This window comes from Cryptomeria japonica, chromosome 2 (genome assembly GCF_030272615.1).
Source record: "Cryptomeria japonica chromosome 2, Sugi_1.0, whole genome shotgun sequence".
Classification (NCBI taxonomy): Eukaryota; Viridiplantae; Streptophyta; class Pinopsida; order Cupressales; family Cupressaceae; genus Cryptomeria; species Cryptomeria japonica.
Window position 1 is genome coordinate 22407220 of NC_081406.1, and position 14176 is coordinate 22421395.

The 14176-nt window shown below is 41.1% G+C and overlaps 1 protein-coding gene across 1 annotated transcript in view; it reads left to right on the forward strand.

Annotated features, from left to right (window-relative positions):
• The first annotated feature begins 1076 nt into the window (after positions 1 to 1076).
• The window catches only part of LOC131048483 (calmodulin-binding transcription activator 6), a 238453-nt gene continuing 225353 nt past the window's right edge, over positions 1077 to 14176 (forward strand). The window contains exon 1 of the mRNA XM_057982443.2: positions 1077 to 1507. Coding sequence (XP_057838426.2) covers positions 1441 to 1507 — 67 coding nt within the window. The 5' untranslated portion in view covers positions 1077 to 1440. The remainder of the gene's footprint in view (positions 1508 to 14176) is intronic.

A 14176-nucleotide genomic window follows, 5' to 3' on the forward strand; every position in this document is an offset into this window, starting at 1 on the left:
TGCCTTTGGATTAACAACTTTAGAATCAAGGGATGAATGTGAGGGCTTTGCTCCCAACTTTGGGCAATTCATTTGAAGATACTCATATTTATGACAAGTTCGACAACAAAAGGGAAGAACTTCATACTCAACTTGTTAGATCCAACTCATATTTCCTAATCAAAAGGATGGAAGAGGGTTATTTAAATTTATTTCAACATAAATACAAGCATAAGTAGCTACCTTTCTATATAGAGTTTGATGAGACCAACCTTAAGGTTTTCTAATAGCCGCAACAATCAATTGAAGAATATCTTATCTCCAAAATTCCATTAGAAGCCTAGATAGATGAATCCAAACAAGAATCTTTGTCATAGCTCCTCCATCGAATCAAACCCCATATGTCATGATTTAGTAAACAAACTATTTCTTCTGAAACAAACTTGAAAAATGAAAAATGAAGAATTAAAAGAAACATCACAACTCTCCTCCTCCTATGCCAAATTGCACCTAAGCACAACTACAAAACAAAAAAACAAAAACCACAAAAGAGCTCCATTGCGAATACTAATTATCAAGGTGAATAAAAGATGTGAGAGAGGGGTCGTGAGCCGGCTTGTGTGACCCAACAAACCCTTGCACAATAGATAGAACCTTCAAACACCATCCAACTAATTTCCAATATGCTTACAATAAATCTCTATTCTTTATTCATTAAAGGAGGAGACAATCATTAATGAAGATGAACACATTTCTTTCCCTGGTCCATGTCACAACATGACGCCTACTTACGAAGGCCCGAACGACTTTCGTCACAATAAATTCATGTATAGATAAGCTTGGATGTTAGAACTACTGAGTACGATGGCATAAAAGAGTGTGGGACCCGCGGAGTGCGGAGTTCTAGCTCTTCAAGTGCACGGTCCCAGGAGCGGGAAAAAAAGCGAAAAGGAAAAATATTAATTAATTAATCATTCATATAACGTGGTTCTCGGGGTCCGACTGCATTGTGATTGGTTAGTTACCTCCAGTTAATGCGCGATGCAATAGTATGAACTGGGATCCCAGCCGTTGGGATTAAATTTGATGGTCGTATAACTTGGCAACGGAACCCCTGGTCAAGTTAAATCAAAACCAATGCGAAAAGGCTTGCCTGGTGACCACTGACCTGCAAGTGGACGTACCATGACTGTGATGACTGTGACATTTTCGAAATCTGTTTCAACATTTAAAGGGTTTTACTCCTGGTTAGGGGGTTAGTTTGCGAGCGTTTGAAGGCTTTTCAGTGATATTTTCGTCAAATTCGGTTCGATTTTGCTGCTGTATCGAGGCAGGAGGCAAAATATAAAAAGAGGCAGGGAAGTGTTTAGGTACCCTTCTCGCTAATACGACTGTCTGTTTTTCTGGAATCGAGTCTGCGAAGGTTTCGTGCTAATTTTCAACGGCGTTAGCGAAAATATTATGGAGTCCTCCATTGTGCCTGGGCAGCTTGCAGGATGGGAGACACACGGTTTTCATACAATGGAAGGTAGGATTGCTTGTCTTAATTTGAATTTATTTCCTAAATTTCTTTTTGACTTCTCGGCGAGGTTCGAACAATAAGCGAGATGAATTTCCTTCAGAGGAAACACTTGGAACCTCCCAAATTCCTTGAATATGAGATACGTGAGAAATCATGTTCCGTCAAATTGTATGTTACGTGACCTAGCGTACTTTGCTCATGTTAAAATACTGGAAATCTTTGGCAGGATTTTACAAGAAGAGGCATCGATATTAAGCTGAGTGTTAGGGACGCTTTTAAAAATGTTTAGCAACATTTTACTGCAGTGAAAGTCTTAAAGGGATCTGTCAAGTTCTTTATTAGCTTAATTTCCAGTGTAGAGTTGCGATTTCTACATAATTAACGTGCCTTTGGCGCTAATTATCAATTTCCGTAGCAATTTTGACAGTCTAATTAGTTAATGCGAATTTCGCCTAAGCACTTAAACATAAAAAAGAGGCCAGCTTGAGGTATGCCTTATTGAAAATTGAAATGGGTAAAGTAATTTCTCTCAAAGATATCTGGCTTTTAGAGACATTAGGCTTACCCATGCACAATTGTTAGAAAACAGACTTCAGCAGAAGATTTGTGGAAGTCATGTAAACAATCGATATAGTAAAAAAATGGATATGCAGAGCTGTGTCGAAAGCACCAAACTTATTACCTTCTACTTCTATACCATGGGTGGTCCAAGCTGCAAGACTCTTAGGCTTCACACATGGTCAAACTTGCGAGCTCTAACAGAGTACACTAAGTTGATGCCAAATTGCATTTTCTCAGTGTTCACATGAAATCTCAGATGCGACAAACTACTGTATTTTATGTCATCTATTATGCTCAATTATAAATTAATAACTAATATGACACGAAATTGATCCTTTACTACACTTAATGATAGAGAAACTACAGATCATGCCCAAGCTCAACATGTACCTTGGCTGCAGCTGACTGTGTAGCAATGTTCACATTGATTGGAGATACTCAAGGGTGCTAACCTCTAACCAAATGATATTTATGTGATCATTCTGAAAACGCTCATCTTAGCAACCTTAACAATTATCAAAATGAACTGTGATCAACATTTTTTCAAACCTTAAATATCTGGAGAGCGGCTGCCTGATAAAATGAAAATCTTTTATTTAGTTAATGAAGTATAATAAAGTGCAGATAAGCACTAATGATTTAGACTTATCTTCCAAGTCATCTCTTACGTGAGATGAGGTTGCTTTCCTTTTGTGAGGTAAGAATGCTATTTTTGGAAGACTAGATTTTTTTAGCTTAATAGTATAAATATAGACTCAAGGCAGAAGTTTAGTAACTCAGTACAGTGTAATAATTCCATGCAAATGTTAGCTTGACAGTTGTGGAGGTTGCCTCGTAAGCTTTTGAAGGAATGCAAAGCTGATTTACAGGAGTTAATTATCTGTCTGTTGTTCTTTGTTTTTGTAGTTGAATTTCAATAATCTGTATGATTAATTCAATCTTCTTTAAGCATTACGTAATTGGTCTTTGTGATTGGAATTTTCACTTATGTTCAAGGTACCTAAACTAGAAGATAAAATGATTGGTTGAGGGATCATTAGAATGTTTGGGGATAGTGATGCGAACCAAGAAAATTGAAGAAATAAAGATACGTGCAAATTTGTAGAAGTCAAACAATGTTTTCAACCATGATCCATTTTCAACTCTTTTTACAAAATATTAGAAATAGTTGTAATGTCCCTTTTGGGGATATTCAATTTATAATTCTATGAATGATTCTGAAAATAGAACTTATGTTGATTTTCTGCAATAATTCTCCTTCAAACTGTCTTGCCAAAGATTGACAATACTCAGATCAATAAATCATAGCACAATACTCAATTGATCAAATCATGAATTCCCCCTGAATACCTTTCAAATCTGCCGAGTTAAAAGACTTTGTCCCTAAGTCAACAGTGCTGAAACTAAGGACCCTGTCCCTAGTTTGTCAAAGGTAGGAAAAGGCCCTGTCCCTCCAAACCCTAGCTCACCCCGTCCACTGACAATACCAAGGACACCGTCCCTAGCTTGCCAAAGGGTAGGAAAAGACCATGTCCTTCCAAACCTCATCTCAATCTGTGGGCCCAAACTCCGTCCAGTTCGCAAGTACTAACTAGAATTCAAAATTGATATATTGATGTATTTGCTAGATTATTGCTGATTGCTTGACTCTCTTTATTGACATTTCTTAAAGTATTGATGAGTGGATGCTTAAATGTTGCTTAAATGAATTGATGCATGCATGTTTGATGTTTGAATGATTGATATTTGAATAATTGAGGTTTGTATAATTGATTGATTGTTGTTAAATGATTGATGTTAGTATGATTAATTAATTGATTGATTTGATGATTTTATAAATTGATTCTTGAACGGATTTCTGATTTTGTATATAGCTGAAAGAATTGATATTTGATGATGAATTCATGAATCGACGATTCTCACTTCATTCATCCTCCCTTCTTGGCTTGGAGGATTGATTTGCCCTTTATACTCATTTCTTGAAGTAGTTACCATCCTTCACAAGGAATGACTCACCATCATTTGTTGCTGCCTTTGAGAAGAATAATTTATTTCCAAATTGATTTCCTTCATTCCCCATTGATGATTTTTGGATGTCCTTCTCAAATGGTCTCCCTTTTATATCTCATGTTTGAGGGAGTTGCAACTCTTCATTTCATGCCTTTTGACCATTGATTAATCTTAATTAAATTTTAATTATATTATTTTTTATTTTATTTTATTTTATATTTTAATTTATTAATATATCTCAATTCAAAAGGGGACATTGCAGTCCGCCCTACCCAAGATTGCTTTTCCTCAAACAATCACAAACTGGGATGCCTTAAAGATACCCTTAAAGTGCAGATGCAACAATTTTTTGTTATAGTTGGACTCCACAACACTTGTCTCTTCCATACATTATATGGCTTTGACTTTTCATAATTTAGGACATGACTATCTTCATACTCATATAGGCTGCTATCTTTCCTTGTCATGACTATTGCACACCTCAATAACTTGACCTTCAAAAACGAGTATAGCAAGGACCTCTATCCAATTGAGTTACTGTGTTCGCCTATTTTGGTCTACGCACCCAAATCGGGTTCGCCTGGGTACACCTTGGGTACATACCCGTTGATGTGTGTTTTATGCCCATAGGAACACAAAATAAAATACCAAAGTTTTTTACCCTCTCTTGAACAAAATCACCTCAGATGCTAAATATTTGATCAACTAAGATGATTCCAAGATTTGTATGGTTAGTTCTTGACATGTGGGTAACTTAATGGCTTGATGTGATATGTTGTTTTCACTTGGGAACTTACACAATTGTTTAGATTGATCAATCCTATCGTGGACTTGGAATAGGTTTTGCCAATGACTTCAAATAATCTCACACTTTGAGCTCAATCTATTCTAACAAAGAATATTTAAAAAAAAGAACAAAAGGAATAGGGATTTAGAAGTTCTATTCTAACCTAGAATGCAAGAGGCAATGGACAATTTAATAGAATCCTACTAGGCAAGGTCTCACCATCAATGAACAATTTGACACAAGCTTAGTGCAATCATCTAAGGTAAATTTCATAGATGTTCAAATTATCACCATCAACATCAATACCATCAAGGCAATGCATACCAATGGATGTGCAATAATTGAAGTTAAGTTCAATGTTAAATTTCAGTTGACCACACAAGGCAAACTTGCAATTAGCAAGAAGCTAGTGGTATGGATTAAATGGATTCCACACGAATGCATTCAATAACTTTCATTCAATCTAAAATGCTTGAAAACAAATTCTAATCTAAAATTCTAATTTAACTTGGAGGCAATGAGAACCACAAATGCATACAACACTTAAACAAAATCACGAAACTTCAATGATTGTATTCAAATCTGCAGCATATAGGCGACAATTCTCAAAAATCTCTCTTGCGAATGAGAGGCAATGGGGTATGTATAGAGTCTCAAAAGAAATGAATGGCCAAGATTCATTTTGAATCAAGGGCCAAGATCATGCCAACATAACCCTAAATTTGCCCTAAATAGGGTTTACATCAAAAAAGGAATCACCAACATACGATCCAATGGAATGGCGCCTAGTCATCAAATAGGGAATCTTCTAGAAGATTCCGGCCTGCATCCCTCTCTCTAGCAGCATATTCCAAGACTCTAGCCAAAATTGAATCTAGCTCCTCCATGGTAATGCTGGGCAAAGCCTTCTATTGTGCATCCATTAGATCCAATGCATCTGAACAAGTATCCAAAACATTCTCCCAATTTGGCATAAGCTTTTGCAAACTATGGATGTGGATCAACATGGAAACCAAATCATCAATTTGACTCTTCTTCAAAGAATCCAATTGGTTGAAGTACATGAACTTCATCTTTTCTCTCAATTCTTCTAAGTGTAGACCGCTGGAAGCATCGACATCTACCCCTAACAATTCTTCAATAGATGAAAGGATTTTGGATGGAATCTCTTGGATTGATCATAACATCTCTGCACAATCTTTCCTTGCATGCTCATAAGTAGACTTTTGCATGGCCAATGAACAATATCATCCTTGAAAATCATGAATATTTCCCTCACACACAACTCCCTCATGGATCAATGTGGGCATTGGATTTCGCTTCAACACCTTGAGGCGAGGAATTGTCTTCTCATGCATTGGCTAGAAATCATCCCAAACTCCTTCCAAATACTGCATCTTGAACATGAGCATTGACGATTTGTCAAATGTTTGGACAAACTAAGTTAGGAAATCACCTGCCTATCTTGTAACATCTTCAATCCACTTTCCAAATTCTGTATGTGTATTCCTCACTGCTTCATGATCAAAGTGAAATCCATGATCAACTGCAATAGGAGAGACAAAAGTGGGATCTTCACGCCTATGGGAACTCATCCCTGCAATGTATTCCTTAAGTCTCATATTCTCTTCCTTATACACATTCTTCTTCTCAATCTCCCTATCTAATTGCGCCCTAATTGCTTGAACTGTATCATTGAGTTCTTGGAATTCCTGTGTCCTTGTGGTTCGTCCAAGCGTAATTAAAGTGATCTGATAATCCATGGGAGTGGCCACATCTTTGGTCACATCACCCATCGAGATAGCCACTTGTGCAATTTGCACACTTGTTTCATCTCTAGCCACATTGGAAAATATCTTAGCCTTCTTTTGCTCTTTTTCTTTGTTTTTCCTTGCTAAGACATCATCAATGTTCTCAATGGGTTGTGTTGTGACCTAATCACACATCAGCCCATCCCAGATAGGGACCCCCCTAGCTTTTGCCCCTTTTGGTCATTTGGTCTTTTTTTTTGTGTGTTTTGGTGGCAATCTCTTCAATCTCTCCGCTTTCTGGATGTTTGGGGGTCAGTTAGAGTCGATCTGCTTCTCTGTCGAGCGAGTTCTATGAAGTCTAGGGCCCGTTTTGTCCCTTTTTAGGGTTTCTGCCTTTTGTCCTAGATTTCAGGGGTTTCTGTTAGGGTTTTGGGAAAACTGAACATACAACTGAAATCAAGACCCTTCAAGGAACCTCCCAGTAAAATTTGAGCCCAAACGGAGCGACTTTCTATTTTTAGAAAGTCCTTATTTTTTAGGGATTTTCTGGGTCCCGGAATGTCGTCATTTTGCCAAAAATCAAACTTACTATTTTTAGTAAGTCATTCCTGCACCCTGTCTAGGGGTCTAACATTGACACTTTGAAGGTTTCTATTTTTGGAAAGTCAGTACTGGCAGGGTTAGTCAGACAAGGCGACAAGGATCAGACGTTCGTAGACATTTCTAATTCCGGTAAGTCAGACAGCAGACAGAGAAAGCTGGAAATTGATCAAGTGCTGGAAGCCTATGCCTAAAATGGAAAGCTCAGAAATTCACCAAGGTTCAGGAAGTCATTCCAAAATTGCAAAGCGGGAAAAAATTTCATGAATCCTCTATGTAGTGAAAATTCCGCCCAAGGATGCAGTTGGGCACCAAAATGGGTCAGGCAAGGATAGATGGACAAATTCCATGAATCCATGGCATAGTGAAAATTCCGCCCAAGGATACAGTTGGGCACCAAAATGGGTCAGGCAAGGATAGATGGACAAATTCCATGAATCCATGGCATAGTGAAAATTCCGCCCAAGGATGCAGTTGGGCGCCAAAATGGGTCAGGCAAGGATAGATGGACAAATTCCATGAATCCATGGCATAGTGAAAATTCCGCCCAAGGATGCAGTTGGGCGCCAAAATGGGTCAGGCAAGGATAGATGGACAAATTCCATGAATCCATGGCATAGTGAAAATTCTGCCCAAGGATGTAGTTGGGCGCCAAAATGGGTCAGGCAAGGATAGATGGACAAATTCCATGAATCCATGGCATAGTGAAAATTCCGCCCAAGGATGCAGTTGGGCGCCAAAATGGGTGAGACAAGGATAGATGGACAAATTCCATGAATCCATGGCGTAGTGAAAATTCCGCCTAGGATGCAGTTGGGCGCCAAAATGGGTCAGGCAAGGATAGATGGACAAATTCCATGAATCCTCCACATAGTGAAAATTCCGCCCAAGGGAGTGCTTGGGCGCCAAAATGGTATACCCATGGAAGGTGTAAAAAATGAAAAAATTCCAAGGCACAGTGAATTCAACGCCCAAGCTAAAAGTTGAAATTTTGCCTAAGGCATGGAATCTAAGGAGTCAAGGAGGAATAAAAAGCAAAATTCCCCTCGGGCAAATTTTTGAATTTGCTATTTTTAGACACCTGTAAAGCAGAAAAAAATCGAACCCTAGTTGTTCTCCCCTCCCCAACTCCAAGGAGAGAGAAGGGAGGTCACTAGGGTTGATGGTTTTCAGTTAGGAGAGACTTTACATTCAAAAGAGGGGTTGAAACCCACAAGATCCAATCCCACACAATGCAGGATTGGATTCTAAATGAGTTTCAAGGGTTAAGACATCAAGGATACCCTCTTTTGTAAAGAATATATATAGAATGATTGAACTAGGAATGTATGTAGAAGCAAGAAAGATTCGCTTGTAAACAGAGATAGGGATATGGGATGAAGCTGCGGACCTGGAATTAGCAGTAAAATGTCGAGATGATGCTGTTTTGCAAATTTGAGCGAAAGTTGACGGGACGATGGCGCCCGACGTGCACACGGTCCTCCGAAAAATCCGCGAAACGAAGGGGGACCTGTTCGTCTCTGCACAAGGATTCCAGATCTTCAATTACAGCTGCGTACCTGCAACCTACACACAGAAAAGAGAGGACGATTGGGGGGTTAGGGATTAGGGGTTTGCCTTTAGGTCAAACCCCGGTTTTGGAATTAACCAAGAAATGAGAATGCTGTAAATGTAAATGTTTGTAATGTAAACAAGTACTGATACCTTGTTGTAAGAATGTTTGTATTCTTACATGCGAAGGTGTAATGTATGTTATGTGTTATGTGTTGTAAGTGATCTCCTCTTCAATGGTTGAATCCTTGTCTTGAATGCAACACCTAGCCTTGAATGGAGACTTAGAATGCTCAATTGCTTGAAGGAATGCTTGAATGCTTGAATGTTTGAATGTTTGAATATCGCTTTCGCCTCTTGCTCTTGCTTATTTCCTTCCTCCCTTTCTAGGAGAGGAAAAGTAGTTTATATACTTGTCAATTAGGGTTGAGAGACTGATTTTCCCGACCTTAGGCCGACCTAGAAACAATATTTTCCAATTTGCAAACTTAAAGACCCGATGCCCAAAAGAGACCGGGCCCAAAATAGGGCCAGGGACTAGGGCGCTGGGCGCCATGGTCCCACCTCCCGGGACAACAGGGTGCAAGGAAGGATCAGGCCAAGGTGCAAAAAGATGCAGTTTTTGGTGTTGTAAACAGGTTTCGGGGTCTCCATTCAGGTTCAACGTTGCGCCGCCATCGTGAAGACCCAAATGCAGTCGAAATTGCAAGTGTCGCAATTTTAGGACGCTACAACACCGAATCTTGACGGAGTGTGGAAAATTTTATAGATTCAGAATCGGGGTGAAATTCTCCATCCGATGAACCTGACTCCTAAATTTTAGGAGGATCCCTAAAAAATAGGGATGTTGAAAAGAGACATGGAAATTCCTTCGAAAGCGAGAGATTGACAAGTTAGAATGGAATCAAACAAATCCTGAGAGGATACTTCGAATTCCCTTCAAAATTAGAAAGAATAAAAATCAACGAGTTGGCGAAGAGAATCTTCCAAGTATGACGCATGACTTGGAGCATTTAAGGAAAATTCTAAATTTGAACTCATTCGCATGGGAAGTTGCCTTTGCATGGCGTAGTGATTGGGGAAAGTATGACGCATCATGACTGCAATTGCTAAATTAATGCCTCTTAAGAATTCTATATAAGTTTGGAAAGGCATTTCATTTCTCACGTGCAAGATTAATGAAAGAATAAGTGGAGAAGTGAATAATAGTCATACTTAGTCTCTGTTTTTATCATTTCCAAGGTGCTTCCAGGATGGCGGAATCAAGCAAGGCAGCCATTGTCTCCAGGCAGGCATTGATCAAGGCGGAAATGAAAAGTTTTCTCCCCCATTCTCGGTTGAATTCAAGATGGGATGAAATCAGCGATACTAATCTAGGCACATTCAACCTGGCTGCATTCAAGATCCGAATGTTTGGAACAACAGGGCACAATCCATCCCCGACAGCTGTCAGAATTGTGAAAAGTGGAATTGTTGCGGCAGCTGGTTTTCCTCCTGCTATTCAATGCCCAGACCTAGTCTTGGAATGTGCAACACATTACAATCTGGAGCGAAAAACAATCTCAACGCCAGATGGCAAGCTGTTGGCAACATTGACTCCGGAGTCAATTGGTGAGGCTTTCATAATCGCTTCACATTATTCCATGACGTACAGGACCAGCAGCGAAGCTCAGGCAGCATATGAAGCAGGTCTTGCCAGGTGTGCTGATTTGATTAATAAACAGTGGTTGCTGAAGCCTAGGGTGCACGTTTCCAAGATGCCCAAAACTCTCACCATCTTTAAATTCAAGCAGGAGTATGTAGACTTGATAAAAATGCTAAGCAGAGTAATGGGATGCCCACATTCTGTGAACTTTGAGGCCTGGATGTTCTTCTACATAGGCGAGATCATGAATTCAAATACGCTGATCAACTGGGCTAGATTGATCAGTCACTACTTGCATGAGCAGTTGAAGAGCTTAAAAGAGAAAAGATCCTAGTCCTTTTTTATGAGCTCCTACCTGTTCTATATGCTTGCGCGAAGAGGAGGATTCAATGGGCTGCCAGCAAGAGGAGTCATGGGTTGCGGACCAGCTCAGTTAAAAGTACATGAATGTTATCCCCAGCTGCATCTCCACAATATTAATTCTTACAGGTTGGCGAATGACACCTTCACCATGTACTTGACGCGGTTCATGCAGAAGAAGTTGCACATAAGGATGTCATCGCAAGCAAGTGCCTTGCTCTGGAGGTATGGAGCTGCGTTCTTACAATTCTCTAAATTCACCTACATTAGGACGCAAGGATTCTCCTTCTAGTCATACAAGTTTCCTAGATATCCATTAGACAAGCTTGTATTGCTGGAGCTCATGAGACAGTTAATTGCCTATGATCAACTGCAGAAGAAGAAGAAGCGATCAATTGAATTTCTAGTTGTCTTGGGTGACTTCATGGAAATATGCCCAGGCTTGGAAGCCGCTGAAAGCGCAGCAGGGGAATTGGCATTCTATCGCCTGCCTTTTTATACATCCAGGACCCAATATGATCCTTACAACCAAGTTAGGAAGGTTGTTGGCATCAAATTCATACACAAGTTTCACTTGGAGGATTACTGGGCAAGTGCCGAGGATGACCTTGAGGTCCGAAAGAGAATGCATTCCAGATTGCCCCTCGACACCATCAGGATAAGTGAAATTTATCAGGCGCCAGATCAGGTGGAGGAAGATGCAGATTTGATACAACCTGAATTCGAGAAAGTAAATGATCAACCTATTCAATTGCCAGATTGGTCAGAGCTAGAGATGGATAATTTGAATATCTTGGCTAGACTAGCGCTGAAATTCACTAAGCACTGGATTGACAGGTAGATAAGGAAGTTGGTGGAAGAAAGTGTCCATCTAACATACCAGCTAATGGGAAGTCTGGATTCCCACAGTGAGGCAATTGAAAGCTCTTCACAGGTTCAGGCAGGAAGGGAAACCCAGATGGACAAAGGGAAAAATGCCCCAAAGAGGCCAAGGACAACAAAGAAGAAAAATACACAACAGGAAATCCCACAGGAAGTTCAACAGGAAGCCCAACAAGAGGAACCTCTACAGAAGAGAGCAAGGATAGAAAGGGAACATTCACCAGTTCCTCAAGCATGCGGGAAGTAGAGATGTTCCCACATTCCACAGGTCCACTTCCAGGGAGCGTTCCAGCACCCGATATACTCAGCATCAATGCTTCACAAGGACACCGTCGACCGAGAAGTCAGAGGCAAGAAAGTCCTCCGCACCAGGAAGAAGCTCGCCAGGATAGCTTTGTGGAGGCTATCCTTGGTGAAATGGAGGAAGAATCTCATGAACAGGAGCATGTAGAAGATTGTAGCCACTCCATCCCCTCTTCAGACTGGTTGATAGGCAGGCTGGGGAATGAAGCAGAAGGAGGAACCAATCCTGCTCAGGAGTTCGAAGAATTATTGAAGAGGATGGATCGGCCAACGGAAAGAAAGGCTCCTTGAAAGTTTTCCAAGGTGGTCAGGGAAGAATTTGGATCCCGAACCCTTGCACATTGCTGAACTTGCAGTGGATAAAGATAGGAGTGAGATTAGGTAGGAGGATTACGTCATCAGACAAGTTGATCTTGGCCATGCTTCCATAGGTCAAGTAGTGGGAGACTTTGAAGAATCTTCCTTAGCCATGAAGGAAAAGTTGCTAAAATCAAAGGCAAAATGTAAGCAGCTGAGGGAAGAAAATAGAGTCCTATGCGAATACGTCAAGAGTTTCAAAAGACCCCTCAGGGAGGCAGGTCTTTCATTCACTCCTCCTTCCCTTCCCAAGGAAGTGTTTGATGATGCAGAGCTCATCAGAGCAATGGCGCAAAATTCCTGGGAATGGGTAGAGGACGTTTATGCAATCTGACAAATATCACAAAATGCTTTCTTCGGACAAGACCCCTTGGTGTGTCCGTCGCTGCGGCAGTCTGTGCACCATAAATCCCCTTCGTCGGCTTTGCTTGTGCTTCCTTTGGTTGCTTCATCTTTCTCATCATTCGCTCCATATCTTTCTGGAGAGCCCGTACCTTCCGATTAGACTCATCATCACTGCTACTGCTTTTGTCAGAAGAGGAATCGTTGTCTGACGAGGATTTATTTTTCTTTTTCTTGGAGGTCTTCTGCTCGCTTTCTAAATCCATTGCCCTATTATAGGCGTCGATATATGAAGAGGGAGGTGCAATCTTCATTTTCCGTCTAAGAGATGTCTTCAGACCTTCCACGAACCACCGTTTTTTCAGTCCGTCTGCAGGCTGGTTCTCCATTTTTCCTAGCAGCTCTTTGATCCGCCGGCTGTAGGTTCGAACCGTCTCGTTCTTCCTTTGTTTCGTGCCGTAAATTTCGGCTACGATCTCATTATAGTCTCTTAGGAGACAAAACTCCACTTGAAATTCCTTCTTCAAGTCAGGCCATGTGCTAATTTTAGCCTTCTCCGTATCGGAGAACCAGTCGATGGCCACGCCCCTTAGGGTTGCTGGAAATTGTGTTACCCACTCGTCCTGATCGATAACACCATTCGCTCCCCAAATTGTTTCACAAGTGCGACAGTGGCGGACAGGGTCTTCTTTCCCGTCCCCATGGAACTTTGGAAGTTTTTGTTTTTGCGCTATGCCTCGTCTTTTTACTACTGGTGGCTGTTGTCCTACTTTGGATGGGTTAGATCCTGTAAGAGGTGCTTGACCATCGTGCCTCGGTGTCCCTCCGACACTCCTGGCAGCCCCGGTGTCTTCTCCCTCCCTTGCCTCCTCCCCACTCCGTGGAGTTTCCCTAGCCTCTGGTGTGCGTGACAAGTCCCTCAAGTCCCTCAACTGAGTTTTAGTACATTCTATCCTGCGGCGGGTTTCCGCAAGTAACTCCTCCCGACTCCATGGGTGGCTGTCGGCCTCACCGTCCCCTTCGGAGCATTCCTCCTCCCTTCGCTTATACCTCCGTCGCCTTTCCGCTTGCTGTTCAAGGATCAAGGCACGTCAGGCTACTGCACGTTCATCTATATACTCTTGCTTATTTTTGTCTTTATTCAATGTATTGGGCATTAATTCCCGTACGACTTTATATATAACGACGACATATAAAAAGTAGAACACTTTTATTCATTCATCCTGTGGGATACAAGTCTATGTCAACAATATGACATAATTATTACAATGAGTGTTCTTTATTTCGCCCCGTACGGCTCAAGGTTCAAGTGTCTCGTCGGATGCCATCCTGTTGTGCTTCCCAACGATGGTTGTTTTCTTCATACTGTAGGAGGATCTATTGGCGTCGTTCTTCGCAAGCAATTTCCTCCAGGCGAGCCCGCTGTGCGAGTGAAGCCTGTGCGAGCAATCAGGGGAGGTGGTTCATCAACTGATTCACCGCAGGGCTAACTTCCAGTGCGGTCCACATGGCACTTGTTGGAACTT